General features: G+C 40.8%; 1 protein-coding gene across 3 annotated transcripts in view; it reads left to right on the top strand.

The window, feature by feature from the left end:
- The window catches only part of LOC307219124 (FRAS1-related extracellular matrix protein 1-like), a 105,713-nt gene that overhangs the window by 70,937 nt on the left and 18,149 nt on the right, over nt 1-16,627 (top strand). For all 3 annotated transcript variants that reach the window (XM_079982070.1, XM_079982069.1, XM_079982071.1), the window contains exons 25-29: nt 4,668-5,082; nt 8,418-8,619; nt 10,198-10,342; nt 14,629-14,758; nt 14,860-14,932. In XM_079982070.1, the coding sequence (XP_079838196.1) occupies nt 4,668-5,082; nt 8,418-8,619; nt 10,198-10,342; nt 14,629-14,758; nt 14,860-14,932 (965 nt within the window). The remainder of the gene's footprint in view (nt 1-4,667; nt 5,083-8,417; nt 8,620-10,197; nt 10,343-14,628; nt 14,759-14,859; nt 14,933-16,627) is intronic.

The following is a 16,627-nucleotide window of genomic DNA, read 5'->3' as shown; positions in this document are numbered from 1 at the left end:
AGAGAGAGAGGGAATGACATGTTATTAAAGCATCAATTTTGACAGACCTTGAGCACATAGAGCATCAGTGTAAATTATATTAAATGCTTTAATTAAAGCTATGAAAGATTTACCCTTTTAAGCAGTAAGTGATTGCACGGCAAATATAAAGGGAAAGTGGATAACAGTTTCCTAAATGGCTTATGCTGTTCGAGACGGTGCACCAGTCGCTTCCTCCACCGTAATCTATGAGTGTAATGTTGGAGGCATCGTTAATTATTCATAGCCACATCTATGTAGCAGATGTGATTAAAAACATGAAGAGTAGCAGTTGGAGACTGGAGCACTGCCTATTTCTTTCTTTCTTTTTTATAAAAAAAGGAAAAGAAAACGCCGTGGTTCAAGCTCCCTTTCAATACAAAGCTGCTTAAAAATTTCCAGAGAATATTTAGTGCTGCGGTTAGATATCTCTGGTTTTGTGTGCACGCACATGCGCACCCCATAATAAAGAAACTCTTATTGCTGCAGTACAGTGAATTCTTACTGATGCTGTATGAGCTCCAGGGCTCACTTGAAGTTGCCCTATTCATTTCAGCATAGGTAGCAGATCTTACTTACAAGTCTGTCCCTGTCCCTGTGATAAATGGATTGGCTCCTCTGTTGAAAGGAAGGTATCATTCCCCACACCCAAGAGCATAGACCAGGGCATATTGGGCTTGCAGAACTGAACCCTGGACTGCTCTGAATGTTTGTTTGTTTAAGGTATTCATATACAGTGGTACCTCGGGTTAAGTACTTAATTCGTTCCGGGGGTCTGTTCTTAACCTGAAACTGTGCTTAACCTGAAGCACCACTTTAGCTAATGAGGCCTCCTGCTGCCGCCGCGCCGCCGGAGCACGATTTCTGTTCTCATCCTGAAGCAAAGTTCTTAACCTGAAGCACTATTTCCAGGTTAGCGGAGTCTGTAACCTGAAGTGTATGTAACCTGAAGCGTATGTAACCCGAGGTACCACGGTACTGCGGAATTGTCAGAATTTGTTGCTTAGACTGAAGAGCAGAAGAGAAACTGGGTATCTAGATGTGTGCATCTTTGGGCACAGGGGTGAGCCGGGGCAGGACACTCCGCGGGGCCTCCAAGGAGTCTGCCTGCCTCCTCCCACTCAGCCACCCTACAGCTGAGGAGGAGGCGGTAGGCGGACTGTTTGGGGCAGCACGGAGCCTGCAGGTGCCCAAGCCACCACATCACTCCCAGGAGAGACATGTGGCTCAGTGCACTGCAGGCCCTGCGGTGAGTACCACCCGGCATTTTGTCACCCCCTCAGTGGTGACACCCGGGGTGGCCCACCTCCACCACACACCGCCTTCCTCCGCCCCTTTTTGGGCACTGGCTTTTAATCTATATCAGTATTCCATTACCTTCTGTTTCGTTCAGTATAATAGTCACAAACATTCTGTGACTGTATAAGAGCTCAGCCTATTGGCAGGAGTGGGATAGGGACTTGACAGACAGACAACAGACAGACAGACAACAAATGACCGAAAGATTATGGGATATGTACATGATGTATACGGCGTACCATAATGATGTATGGGAGCAAAGAAGGGGCAAGTAGAATTAGTTGGATATAATATGGGGGTACTGGGATGAGTGATTTATTTTGAGAGCATAATTTGGATTTCTACAGTTATAGACTAGGGGTGGGGTGCAGCTCTCAAATCAGTTGCCTGAGAACCAATACACATAAAAGTGCATCAAAGCATAATGACAATGTGTCAACTCCACTCAAGGATGTTCCTTGATTTTACAAACATGGATATTTGTGCGCAACAACTTTTGGTTTAGAAAAAGTTCTATTTTTATTTCTTTGTTTAAATATACCGCTTATTTATTGAAGTTGCTAAGCTGTCTTATTGCGAGAAGGTACAGTAGCCAGAAGTCTAAGCCTTCTGGTCTTTTTTAAAATAGTGAGCCCCTCATATCTCGAAGCAGGTCATGGATATAGTCAGCCCTGCATCCTGGGCGCGGTGAATGGGTGCACTGCCATGCTTCACACACACCCTGGAATATTTTTTTTCGGGTGGGGGGTTGTCTTTTTAATTGGTGGCATGACAGACAGTGACAGCCTGCATTTTAAAAATGACAGCTTGTTTGAAGAAGAGGAACAATATAAGAATAGGACCCAGTTATTATGAAGAGTAGAGCAGGATTGGGAGTCTATTTGGCTAAAGGGTGAAAGAAAGAGATAACTTAAAGTGAACTGAAAAATATGTACCCTAGATTACTAGGGATTTTTTTTTCTTCAGGTAAAAGCTACAGGCAGTCAAGCTTTTGAGTCTGGTATTCGTGTGAACCTCTACTTACTTGGGAGAAAGCCCCATTGAATTCAGTAGGTATACCTTTTGAGTAGGCATGGTTAGGATTGTGCTGTTTGTTAGCCTTTTTTTTGCTAACAGTAATAGAACCGGAGGAAACTCCAGGTTCTTCACTGGGTCAGGTGAATATTTATTTGCACCATACAGCAGTCAGAAGCTGTAATTGTAGAACACTACACTACACTATCAGCTCACTTTATTTTCTTACAGTAGCCCCTGGAAATGATGGTGTGTGTGTGTGTGTGTGTGTGTGTGTACTAAAGTAGCACTGATAGCAGACAACATTTCTCTTAATTAGCGCTAATGTGTGAGAAGTATCCAGAGAAGCAGCAGATAGTGACATACAGAGAAACCTGAAAGCAACTATAAGGAAATTAACCAGTGTGCCTGAAGATATGACATCTCCCAAGCTTTGTGTCTGAATAAATTCTTGGTTATTTGTTGAAAAGAACATAGTGAGAAAACTTAAATGGTGTTTCTGAAGACTAGGCAAGTGAAACGTATACTGAGGGCAACAGAACAAAATGAGAATATCTACTGACTAAATACCAAGAACCTATATTAAATCATCGTCCTGTGGGGCACAGTTCTGTGTTTGGGTGCTGTATATAAATAATGGATAACAAGTAGCATTTAGAGTTTGACAGTAACATCCTGTCTGCTCAGGGGAAAAGCTCTATTGAGGTCAATGGGATTTACTCCCAAATAGGCAGGTATAGGATTACAGCCTTAGAAGATTCAAATCATTCCTTGCTTATTGCCAGAACAATAATTGCAACAACCCTGTTAGGTAGATCACAATTCCCTTCTTGCTGATGGTGAGTTGTGGCTGAGAGATTGTGGTTCCCAGCTATGGCTGCCTAATGAGTTTATGGTAGAAGGAAGACTTGAACTGGGAACATCCTGAACTACAGTTCAGTGGAAAGGGGTGTGACTTGCAACCAGAACACATGATCTGCATGCAGAAGAACTGAGGTTGGATCCTGGTCATCTCCAGGTAGAGGATCCTGAGAGGATCCTGTCTGAAACCTTGTAGAGCCTGTGCCAGTCAGAAAGGACTGCACTGAGGTAGACAGAATAGTGAACCTGACCCTTGGAATAATGTTGCTTCCTACATTGTGTTTCACAAACTTATTGATCAGTTTCCAAAGCTGTTTGAAGGATGCAAAAATAGAAACTATTTAATAGAAACTATTAACTGCAAATTCTGTAGCTTTCCTGTAGTTATATAAAGAGCAGTATTGAAACTTATAGGCACTAAGGGATTTGTTGGTGGTGAATCCATTGACACTGAACATTTACTGTGCTGTTGTGGAGCGTTCATAAACATTCAATCTATTGCAAGAATGGAGCTCTACGCAGCAGGTTGCTTGAAACAGTCCCATGGCACACACCAGTCTTTACTTTTGTTGCCTTCCTCCTTCCATCCATAATAGCAGCATTGCTCTGCCTTTTAGACACTGCTGCCAACACCAAGAGAGGCAAGTGAACTGAAGAGCTCCAAGCCACTTTGGTTAGGCCTAACCCCCCTCAAGCCTACAGGCCATGGATGAGAGACAATGGTTCTCTTAGGCCTTTGGTTTCAGTTGAAAGAAGTAAACATGCAACTTCATTCATTCATAGCTTTGCTGCCTCCCCTCCCCTGGCTTCTGACTCAATCTATTTATTTATCTGACAGATCTATATGCTGACCTTCTGTCAAGGGACCACAGGCAGTTTACAATTTTAAAATATTAAACACAAATTTCAAAATATAGAACAGCAGAGATCTCACAGGCTGACTGATTGTCCCTTCAGGAGCCGACAACATGAGCAATTTGGCTGGGCTGTTTTTACTTCCTCTTCTTTTCATTCAGTTCTAGACTGCAAGCTTCTCAAAGTCCATTCACAGGACTGACATTGGAAGTTGGCATAACTGGGCACCTGCCAAGGTCCATTCACCAAGAATCCTCAGAGTCACCTGACCTTCCTCTTCCCTACCACCAGTCCCCAAGACCCCTTGACCTTAATTCTTTGTTGTTACTGACCGTTCCCCTACCTGCTACAAGGAGTAACTACTGTATTGGGAGGAGAAAAGGAAAGGACAAGTAACGTTTTGTCCTCCCCTTCTATGAAGTGGTACAAGTTGGCCCAGAGAGCAAAGCAAATGAATGAGCACACAGATAGCTGAGTCAACTGAGAGCATCATGACCAAGGGTGTCCTGAAACCAGGAACAGGGCACTGCCATTCAACTCTGTCTAATGCCATGTGTAACAACGGAACCATCTTTTAATAAATAAATAATCTTCCTCTCTTCTCTTTTTTTCTGAAATAGTTTTACCATCAGTAATGGTCATATGGAGAAAAAAGGCCTCCTAGAATTGAATATTGAGCACAACGACCAGATTCCGCCTACACTGCTCACAAACAAAGGACTCCATATTGTGGAAGGGAGTATAGGTTTTTTAACTTCCGATATTCTTCAGCTTACAGATGTAGACAGTCCAGTGAAAAACCTCACCTATATCATCACACAGTATCCACAATACGGACATTTATACATGGGGGAAACTGTCATCTACCCTGGCCAGTTTACACAGCTGGATGTGGATAATGCAAAGGTGTACTACAAGCACAATAGAGGAGGTGGGCACATTGATAAATTCTCATTTATAGCTACGGACAAAGTCAACCATGGATTTTTGGTTAATGGACAGCTGACAGACGCCTCCACAGAATTTACAATACAGGTGTGTATGGAAATTAAATATACTTCTTCTTTTTTCTAAACATGGTAAATACACTCACATGAGGCAAGACAGTATTTTACCACCTGAGAGGGGAAAGTTCATGAATTTATCATATCAAACATTATGGTGGGAATTGTGCCCAAACCGTTGACTTGGGTCCAGAATGTATCTTCTATCCATAAACATAATAAAAGTCTTCGGAATCAGGCCAACAACCCTTCTTGTTCAGCATCTGTTCTCACAGTGGCCAACAAAATAAATGCCAATAGTAAGTCCAAAAGAAGGACCTGAGCACCTGGGAGTCAAAGGCATACAGCCTCCAACAGTGGAGATAGAAACTAGCCATTGTTCATGGAAGGTTTGAGAGTCAACAAAAGCTCCCACTGGAGGAAGAGGGAGAGAGCCAATTTTCACAATTTATTTTTTTACTCTAGCAAACACAAGCATTGCCTCCCACACTGTTATGTAGGCTCCCCCAACCCTCCAGAACAAATTTTCAGGGGCGCAGGGAAGGAGAAATCAGCTATCGTAACCTCCCTTTTCTTCCTTCAGTTGGAGTGTCCTGTGATTCGAGTTCATCTCATGGGAAGTCTCAATCTGAGCCATTCTATTCTAACTGTGCCTATAGCTAGGAGGGCATGACCTTGGATGGAAATGGCCATGTAAGCTCAACAATGTGAGCCAAAGTACAAAGGAGAAAGGGTTCATAATAATTGCACAGAATGGGGGAAGAGAGAGCAGGTTTGGTTTCCTCTTCCTCATAAAATATGTGCCAAAATTCCATCTCCCGTGCAGCTGTTAAAGGTATAGGAGCTGTCTTTTGTGTCTGGTTAATCAAACCACAAATAACATTTTGGGAGTATTACTGTTATAATCATCAAAATCCAGATCCATGGGGTGGTCAGAGATGGACAGGAACATTCAAAACAACCTCTAAACTGGTTGCATGAATTGGTCCCAAGACCCACTGATTTCCATGGATTAAACATCAAAGTGTTGCTGTTTACCTGTGAAATTTAGCTCTGTGCCTTTAAACCTGCTGCTTGACATTGGGTACCCATTTAACTGCTTATTCAAGACTGAGAAGCTTAACATGTCTGGTAAATCAGCCTCAGTGGCCACCAGAGAGAGACACCTGGCAAAAGTTCAGAAATCAGTGTTTCGGAAAGATTGGTTTGACCAGCTCTCATGTGAGAACATGTTCCTGACCAAATGCAGTGAAATTCTAAATGACATTTAACTGATCCCTTGCTGCTCTTAACTATGGTCAAACCCTCCAAAACCTCACAGGGTGATCAGGTTCAGTCTATTTAGGTCTTTGCTTTTTGTGGCTTGCTGTTCCTGTTTTAAGGGTGCATTTTTGAGTAACCCAGTTTTGTCATGGTTTATTGAACAGTCTTGGGAGACACTTGCATTTTAAAATATGCTTTTATATGTTAAAACATGGAGTGGGGGGGTTTCTCTTTACTGTGAACAGCTGCAATGTGTACACCCCGATCCTGTGCTTTTTCTTTTATTACTTTGTAGTAAACACCACTGAGTTCAATGGAACTTACTCCAAAGTAAGTGTGTAGCCTTCAAGTTATAGGTTACCTTATAAATTCAAAACCTACCTTAATCTCTTATTGTTATAACTCATGGTGCAGTTTTAGGGAGAATTGCAGGTTTCGGAACACAAGGAGTTAATGGGAAGTAGCTCCTAAATAGCATGTTTCTTAAATCTCATGGCCTAGTTTACTAATCAGTTGTCATAAGATGTCAGATAGGGAACCATCACTTAAGGACTGCAGAATGCAGTCAGTCAAGCAACTAATTGGTTGGACAGTGGCATGAAGGTGTATCTCCCAGAGGATGGCGAATTATCAGAACAGGTGAAAAAAGTTTGGATAGATGAGCATCTCAGTGGTATAAAACTCAACACTTGGCCGAATTACAATAATGTCAACAGGGAAAGTAGGGTTGTTCCTTCTTTGGGGACCACACATCACCACAGTGGACTGAAATGCCGTCATTCCCCTTCTCTGGTCTAATTTCAGGTTGAAACTGCCAGTCAGCTGAATGCTTGAAGGAGCATGACCCAAGCTGTAGGGGGATGGCATACTTGGAGGGGTTTTTTTTTAAGCTGAAAAAGCTTGTGCTTTCTATTTCATGTCCCTTTTGCAACTTATCCCAGCCCTTGCATCCTTTCCCCCAGTCAACAAATCTAGCGATCCATCTTAATTCAGCCTCTGGCTGTAACCCACTTCCCTTTTTCTGGTTTCCCCCAAAACATCACCACCAGGAGTTACAGTACTATGCCCTGTGAAATCTTTCTGTAATTTCTCCTGCTTTCCAGTCATTCCCAAATATTAATCCCTCCTTTTCTCTTTTAGCACCTGTCCACCATTTTTAAGATGCTGTTCCTTCTTTTCAGAATAACCACATCAAATCTATACAATCTGTACTTAATTTTTGCATTTTATCACTAGATGATTTATTTTGCCAATGCATCAAAATCCAGATGCCCTTTGAAGCCATTCCCCAGTGTCCTGGTACATAAATAATAGCTCATTTGAAATCCCAGAATTCTTACAGCTATTAAAAATAAAAGTGGGAAATGGAGGGAGTACTGGGAACCTACTGCTGTGTGGTATGTCATGCTGGTTTTTGTGTTTTTCCAACTGTAGTAATACTACTAATAATATATTTATTTATACCCTGCCCATCTGGCTGGGTTTCCCCAGCCACTCTGGGCGGCTTCCAACAAAATATTAAAATACAGTAGTCTGTCGAACATTAAAAGCTTCACTAAACAGGGCTGCCTTCAGATGTCTTCTAAAAGTCTGGTAGTTGTTGTTCTCTTTGACATCTGGTGGGAGGGTGTTCCACAGGGCAGGTGCCACTACCGAGAAGGCCCTCTGCCTGGTTCCCTGTAACTTGGCTTCTCACAGTGAGGGAACCACCAGAAGGCCCTCGGCGCTGGACCTCAGTGTCCGGGCAGAACAATGGGGATGGAGACGCTCCTTCAGGTATACAGGACCGAGGCTGTTTAGGGCTTTAGAGGTCAGCACCAACACTTTGAATTGTGCTCGGAAACGTAGCAGACAATGTACTGTAGCAGACAACTGCAAGGGTGTCTGTATTTTCATGCAACTAACTTAATTATTAAGTGGAGCAAAATGCAATTTCATGTTTCATGTATAATATTCAAGTTGAATATATTGTATAGATCAGAAGGTGGGAATCCTCTGGCTCTCCAGATTCTCCCTAGGCCATTGGCCACAGCTTTAGAATTAACAAACAATACAAATTCTCCTTTTCACGTTAATTTTATTCCAAATGTGTTCTCTTAACAGGTAGAATGTCAAGATAAAATGGTTCCAAAACTCATTGTAAAGGCAAGCCCAACCACTATACAAAACCTGAAAGACGGGAGGTTTGCAGTACCGATCACTGTTCACAACTTGAAAGTCACAGATGCCAATAGCAGAGATGAGGAACTCGTCTTCAGTGTTCGGAGACATCCTTTCTTTGGACATCTTGAAAATTCTGGAACAGGTATTTTATTTCTTTAAACTCTGATTTAGGGGCTGGACCTATGAAGGTGAACAAAAAGGACAGGACAGCGTTCTGGGATTAGGCCACAACTTTGTTTCCAGATGTAGGTTGATTTTGGCTTAGGCCAGGCATAGGCAAACTTGGTCCTCCAGGTGTTTTGGGACTACAACTCCCATCATCCCTGACCACTGGTCTGAGTTTGCCTATGCCTGGCTTAGGCATTGGGTATATATCCCTCTCAGCCCTGTGGTGGAAGGCTGACATGTGACAGGGTCAAGCCTAGGTTCAGAGGGACCTCAGTAAGACTCAGGTCTACACGGATGGCCCTCCCAAGGTGCTGCCACACGCCATGGCTTTGGGATAGAGACCTCCAACTAGATCCCTCTAATAGGGTGCCATATTATCACACACTTCTGTGGGGGAGGTGATGTACCACATCACACCCACCCACCTGATGTTAGACTTAAAGGATTCCATCCAATGCCTTATCTGCTACCCAAGAGAGCCACTTGCTCCTCACACTGTTATATAGATCAATTTTAGTAGGAGAAAGAAATAGTAAACTATGCCAATTCTTTCATGACCCAAGGCTATTTCTTGACTACTGGTTTTGTGTGCTTCTCTTTCCATTTGTGCACATGGAGAACGGATTCTGTGACTCTTTCATTATGAGCACAAATCACCAGTATTAATGCCATAGATGTGGAAAGGACCACATGATGTATGGATTGCATGCTTGCCCTTCATGTGTTTTAATCATGTACATAATCAGCCTTTGCAGAGGCGGAAAGGTTGCACATATTAAAATAAGCAAAATTGTTACCATGTCAAGGATATGGGGGGACTTGTAGCCCTCCACATATTGTTGGACTCCAAATCCAGCCAGCATAGTTAGTGATGATAAGAGCTGTAATCCCAACACCTTTTGAAGGGTCACAGATTGTCCATCTCCCTCTTCAGTGGCATCTGTTTCCTGCCAGATCTGGTGAGGCAAGTTCAGGCACAATGAGAATTTAAAGAAAGAAAGAAATTATTTTACTCTATTTCTCTTCTGTACTGGATTAGTAAAGATTTGTGTGCACTCTTTACATGTGTTCAGGCTTTATTATGTGAGGAAAAATGGTTTGAATTGACAATTTTACGGACCTCACCTGTGAAATTCAACCTATTATTGTTGTATAAAAACATAATTCACATATGAATTAGAGGGCCATTTACATTTAAGTTAAATGCATAAGAGTCTATTTTGTTTCCAACAAGCATGGCAATTATGTGACTCACTGGTTATCTAATAAAGTAATTAACATTTGCCAGCCTCTGAAGCCTCTGAAACACTGTCTTAAAACATTTGTTTGAAAAGTTGCCTTGTCTCAGCTGTCATTTTTAACATGATGGAAATAATTATCTGGAATAAGGTTAGACAGCTTTAAAATAATTTGAGTTTCAAAGGGTTTGGAGCTATAACTGAATATCGTAATGTGAAGGCAAAAAATTGAAGTTACTGTTGAACATCCTGTATAGAAAAATATAAATTTATTTTATGCTGTTGCACACACTCTCTCTTTTACTCTACAACAGGCCATCTTCTGCAAAACTCTTTTACACAACATGACTTAAACCAGCATAATATTCGGTACATCTTAAATCCTGCCACTGAGGTAACTTCAGATACCTTTGAATTTGAAGCTTCAGACAGAGCAGGGAACACAATAGTTCCAGAAATGTAAGTATGAATGTGCTTAATAAGAAAATGTTTACTTCCTTACTTACTCCTTTTATAACCCATCTTTCCTACAAGCAGCTCATGTGGTGTACTCTGTTCTTTCTCCTTCCCCACAAGTTATGAAAAGATGGACACTTCATAGCTTGCATGGAAAAATGGTTCAAGGTACATACAACTCTGAATATTAGCATTGTACTAAAAGGAACTGGTTGATTCTGTGGTCTGCTCCATTGAGAAGGTTTAGTGCCTTTGGTTTGTGGTCCCCCCATAGGATTCAGATCATATTTCAATATAAATCTAGGGAAGTGACATGAAAAGTGCTATAAAGTGTTTTGTGCCCTTTTGTTCCTTATTCCAGCAAGAGGCCAGACTGTAGTAAAGTACTGCTCATATTTATTTACCTGGGCTGGTGTGTGTGTGTGACATGGAGTAGTGTGAGAAACTACAGATATGAAGCGACAACAAAGTTCAATCCTAAACGTAGTAGAACTGGTGAAGGAAAGAACTTCAAAAAGAAAGAAAGAAAGAAAGAAAGAAAGAAAGAAAGAAAGAAAGAAAGAAAGAAAGAAACACCACCCAGCCTGTTTCCCATTCCACCATCATTTTGGGTACTTCCAGGCAGGGGCTTAATATCGTAAATGCATCATTTGAATACTGCAAACAGGGCATTGGCAAAGTCCCTCCCTCCTACCCAAATATTGGAATTTCCTTGGAAAAGCTAAATCTGGATTAAGTGGTTGGAGAGGAAATATAGCCTGGCATATCAGGTCTCAACAATGGAATGAGAGGCACCTATCTGAAGTACCCAGAACTGGAGGAAGGGGTCTGAGAATCCTAACTATAGTAAGGAATAGCAGAGTGGGAAAGTGGAACAAGTCTGAGCTTCCTCTACCTGCTCATATGATACTATTTGCTTACAATGCTCTGCTGGAGGCTGTGCTAGGTGGGAGCATATGCAAGTCTCCTTGACAATCATACCTCTTATTAGGGGGAGCATAATGTGTGAGCTGTCTCTATCAGAATATCTAGATGAATTAATTTTAATTAATTGCAAATTTCGGATGTATTTTTTTGCTGTAGTACAGATGTAGCACAATAAGTGCTACAGTTCAGGACAGGCCTTTTTTTTTGCCTACAGTGGTACCTCTGGTTACGTACTTGATTCGTTCCAGAGGTCCGTTCTTAACCTGAAACTGTTCTTACCCTGAAGCACCAGTTTAGCTAATGGGGCCTCCTGCTACTGCCGCGCCATCAGAGCACAATTTCTATTCTCATCCTGAAGCAAAGTTCTTAACCTGAGGTATTATTTCTGGGTTAGCTGAGTCTGTAACCTGAAGCGTATGTAACCTGAAGCGTCTGTAACCCGAGGTACCACTGTAATCAGTTGGTAAGGAGTGGCCAGCAGAGGATATGTAGTCTGTGTCACAGCGGTTCTCCCTGCAGTGAGGGCAAAACAATCTTTACCAGGGACATTTCAAAAACTCACAATTCTGCAGTACAATATGCAACCAGGAGCCTTAGAAAATACTGTCTGGGCACGCTCTTTATCCCAGTCTCCTCCCATTTGCAACCCAATACATTTTAACTTCTCTGTTGCTCAAAAAATCATTGCTTCAGAACAATGATTTTAAATCCTTGCAAGGTACAGTTTTACTGCTTCTAAAGCAACTCAGAAATGACTATGAAGCTGTATATCATGTGGACAGAACACACTTTGCATTATGAAATGAAGCCTGGAAGCCAAACTTTTCAGGCTGTTTGTTGCTTGCCTCTGTTGTTATTTATTAAAGTCTCAAAGAATAAGTAAACCATTACCATGGCGTCTTAAATCTGCACTTATTCATATATCAGTGGGTGAATATATGATGGGAAGAAATTCAGATAGAGGAATGCATAAATACTGAAAATAAATAAAGAGCTCCACAGTCCTAGGAGGAAGGAAATAGCTCACGCACCTAAAAAGATGTTTTAGGTCCTTAAAATACAATCCCACTTCTTATATCCCCAATGGATCACTCTGTTCTGCAGGAGAAGGCATTCTTCATATACCAAAATGTCAAGAACTCTGTCTTTAATGTCGCCATCTCTGTTGTCTTTTCGGCAGCTATTGAAGACCTTCCTATTCCCACCAGGCTTTTGAGCAGAGATTTATATATATATATATATAAAAAAACTCAGTCTATATCTGAAATTGATTTGATGGTTTTTTATAGGCGAAATTGTTTTATTATTTAAATATTTACAGGTCACACTTTCCCTAAAATATATAGCAAGGCAGCATACAACATGCAAAATTACAGTAACTTTGAGAAAATGTCAATAAAAGTTTGTTGAGGGGGCGGGGAGGAAGGAATACATATTTCAAAGGCCTATCTGGATCACACTTCAGTATGTTTTTGTTGGTGGTGATGTTTTTATGATAGCCTATGATATTTCATAGGAAGCCATTCATGAATTGGAGTGAAATGAAATGAATGAAATGCACCATTTTGGCAGAATCACACTGGAACAGAGCAGCACTGGCTTTTTCTCCTGATACATTAGAACTGATCTGCAGTCTCAGGGGGGCAGGGACTTTCAAGCTGCTGCCAAGGGGTGACATCATGTGGGACTTTGTTTTCAAACAGTAGTTCAAAGCCCAAAAGTAAAGGTGTTTGCCTTATTTTAATTATTGTTTGTTATAAGAGGAAAACCGTATTTTCCCATGTATAAGACTAGGTTTCCTCCCGAAGAAAAAATGTCAAAAATTTGGGGGTGTCTTATACACAAATACATCTCCCCCCATTTTCTTAAATTGGAGTCCCCCAAAATAGGGGCATCTTATACATGGGGCATCTTATAGATGGAAAAATACGGTATGTTGTATTTTAACAGGGTGGAATGAGCTGCTGAGAATCATGCTCCACAGCAAAGGCTAAGGAATCAGGGGGAAGGGTGTAAGATGAAGCAAAATTTATAAACAGCTTTGAGGAGCCAATGAGTAGGATATAAATCTCATTTTAAAATTCGCAATTGTTTAAAAAGCAACCATTAAAAAGTAAACATTATTAAAATTATAATATATATATGCATATAAGAGATCACACACTGATTGTTGCAAGGAAAACACCGCAGCACCAGCCGTTTTTGTAAAACCAGCCAGTTCCTGTTGGAACAAGAAAGTCTTCTGCTGAAAGGAGGACAACCAGGAGGGAGCCAGTCTAGGCGGGGAGTTCCAAATTCTGAGAGAAGCCACCAATAAGACCCTTTCCCATGTTGTGAGGGCTGCAGAACCAAAAGAAGGGCCTCCCTGGAAGATCTCAGAGCCTGGGCAAATTCATGAGGGAATATGGTCTTTGAAGTTTGTACTTCTCTGAATTTTGCAATATAAGTTAAAATGCATATATTAGTTAAAATAGCATGAAAAATTCATTATATAAGGGCAAATTTGCTTTGCAAAAATATGTATACTAGATGGCATTATATACAAAGATGTATATATTAAAAGAAATGCAAACTGAAACGCTGCTGAATTTTCACAAGGACTTTTTTTTTGAGGTTGTATATGCTTCATATCTTTGCAGGAAGGTCTTGAGTTTGGAAAGAAGTGTCCATCTTTTCATAGCTTGTGGGGCTGGGAAAGAGCTGCTTGTAGGAAAGATGGGAACTATTGACAATCCTTAGCAATCCTCAGCACAAACTAGAATACATTTTAAGAAATATGATTGCTATAGAGAAAATGTCCATGGCTTTTCCCTTGAGAATGCACTATGTTCTAGCAATTTAGAGCCGCAGGTATATTCTTCAAATCACTTTAAGTCGATAAGTTATCCCATAACACACTTTTGACTATCCATTTATACACATGTTTAATGCAGTAAAGGAGTAGTAAGAGTATGAATGTTTGTTTTTCTAATTGCTTACTCTATGGGTGACAGAGAGATTCAAATCTATTTTATGTTGAATCTATAAGTTCAAGCTCTGGAGTCTAGACTAATTTTGAAGTAATACATTTTGAGGGCCATGCTCCCCCAAAATGTTTAAGGAAACAGTATAATGCAGGTAAGTGTTACGGGCACGACTACATGCATGCTGGCTTCAGTAATTCCATGTCTCTGGGAAGATAGCTTTATGAGGCGGCAAAGCTTTTTTATTCTTCCAACATTCAGTGCTAACGTCAGTTCCTACACACATTTCTACAAGTAGTAAATGGGATTCATTATTCTTTACCGTGCCTTTAATTACAGCAACAGAGATCATTGTGGCTCCAATATAATGTTTTCCTTTTAATACTGTTTCACCATCAGTCTTGAAATAAAATGGTCCCGTATAGAACTGGCAGAAACATGCTATCGAGTCTGTGAAAACATTGGGTCTCTTCCTATTAAGCTTCAACGAACAGGAGAGAGTGCAGAGCCCTCATTTGTTGGAATAAAGGTAAGAAAAGAGTCCCTAAACCTTTTTTAAAAAATGTTCTATTAAGAACATTTCATCTGTTTGGTAAGAAGGCTGCTTAATTGTGTGTTGTTATTTTTAAGGTCCAAGAAGTATCAGCAAGAGTTGGCTTGGACTTCAAACACAGTACAGCGAGATTAGTGCAGTTTGATCCTGGTAAGGCAATAATTTTAAACTTGTCTATTATGGCTTTTTACATTGAGAACTGCATCCAACATTGTGAGTGGTAGGTAGTTTGTACAACAGATCTTTCCCATTACCTCTTCTTTTCTGCATTCCCTTCAGAGGGTCTGGGAAGAAAAGCCAGGTGGTCTTGGGAACCTACTAAGCTTTGTGGCTGTGTTATAAAATCCTGAAGTGTGTTAGGGAACCATTCCAAAACAGGTGGAGAAATATTGTGCCAGTGGAGACGAACCCTGCCAGGTAACAGCAAGAAAAATTATGATGTCTAGTTCGCTGTCAACCATGTTCAGTTAAGGATTGGCTGCTGAAATCAAAGTTTGCTCATATTCTTCAGCAACCCATCCTCCCCAAAGTCTCACAACTACTGGTGTATCTGAGAAAAATATGTGTGAAATGAAAGATGGTCTGGTGGGCATGAGTGGAACCATCTTTGTTCCCTTCTATGAGCAATGGAAAGTTATATTCATTTAGCCTTCTAACTTCCATTTGTTTGAAACCCCAGGTTAGAAGAAAGTCACCAATGCTATTCTTTTTGTTCTTCTGATGTGGGTCATTTCTGCTGCCTTTTGTGGTTTGCTCACAGTGCAACCCAATGCATGTCTACCGAGAATTAATTCTTGTTGAATTCAGTGGGGTTTACTGCTAGGTAAGTGGGTATAGGACTGCAACCTTAGTTGATATGATCAACTCCAGATCATGCAGAATTAGGTGATGAGGCTGATGGTTTGCTAAGGCTCTTGAAAGGCATTGATAGTTGGATAGTTGAATTAGCACTGGAAATTTCACTTTCAGTTGTGGTCCACTTGATTTATTGTGAATAAAGGCATGAAAGCAGCCGAAAGATTTAGGGTAATTCTGTAGTGACCAATGAGACATTTGTAAGCTTCTATCAGGAGAACAGGCAATCCTTCTTAGCACTGGACTCAGGAAAACAATTGGGTGAGTCAACAAGCTCTCTGTAGGGAGCTCTCATGTGTGCCCAAACTCAGCACTGAAAAAGGAAGTGGGGGAATGTCTTCTGTTCCATTTTAAAACTAGCTTAAATGTTGCACATGCCAACATATTCTAAATTGGTTGCATTGTTGCGCTGTTACATTGATCACAATAAATGTTGCATGTAAAACACATTTTAGTTAATATCTCACCACATTTTCTTAATTCTAAGAACCTCAAAGAAGAGAATATTGTTAAAACATAAAGACTTTTCATTTCATTTTGTTGAGGGGAGGAGTTTTGTGACTAATGTAGCATGCTCTACCAGTGTAAGTTTTTTTTTGTCCTAAGCTCACCCAATTTTGTTCCTAACATAAAATTTCTTGTTATTTCACCAAATGAGAAAGCAAAACTATCACTACAATAAAGAGTTATTAACCTCTTCTCTATTTTCTTAGAGAGGTCTTAACTTTAGGAAAAATGGGAAATTCTGAGCCACCTTTCGTGTCACGCTTCTGGCTGTTTTACTCATGTGTAAAACGCCCTTTTGAAAACCTGCTGCCAGATAATGAAACTTTGGGAAATTATCTTCAACATGATATAGAACATGGTAACTATATATGAAGATGAAAAATGAGTCTGTAGGTTGACATTTTCATAGTGCTGCTGGAAGCCACGCTTCTAAGTGTTCTACAGCTGATACGCAAATCATCCCATGTGCCAGAATCCAATTTT

The sequence above is a fragment of the Podarcis cretensis genome (assembly GCF_951804945.1).
Source record: "Podarcis cretensis genome assembly, chromosome: 6".
NCBI classification, from domain to species: Eukaryota; Metazoa; Chordata; class Lepidosauria; order Squamata; family Lacertidae; genus Podarcis; species Podarcis cretensis.
This window is presented reverse-complemented; position numbering and strand designations above follow the sequence as displayed.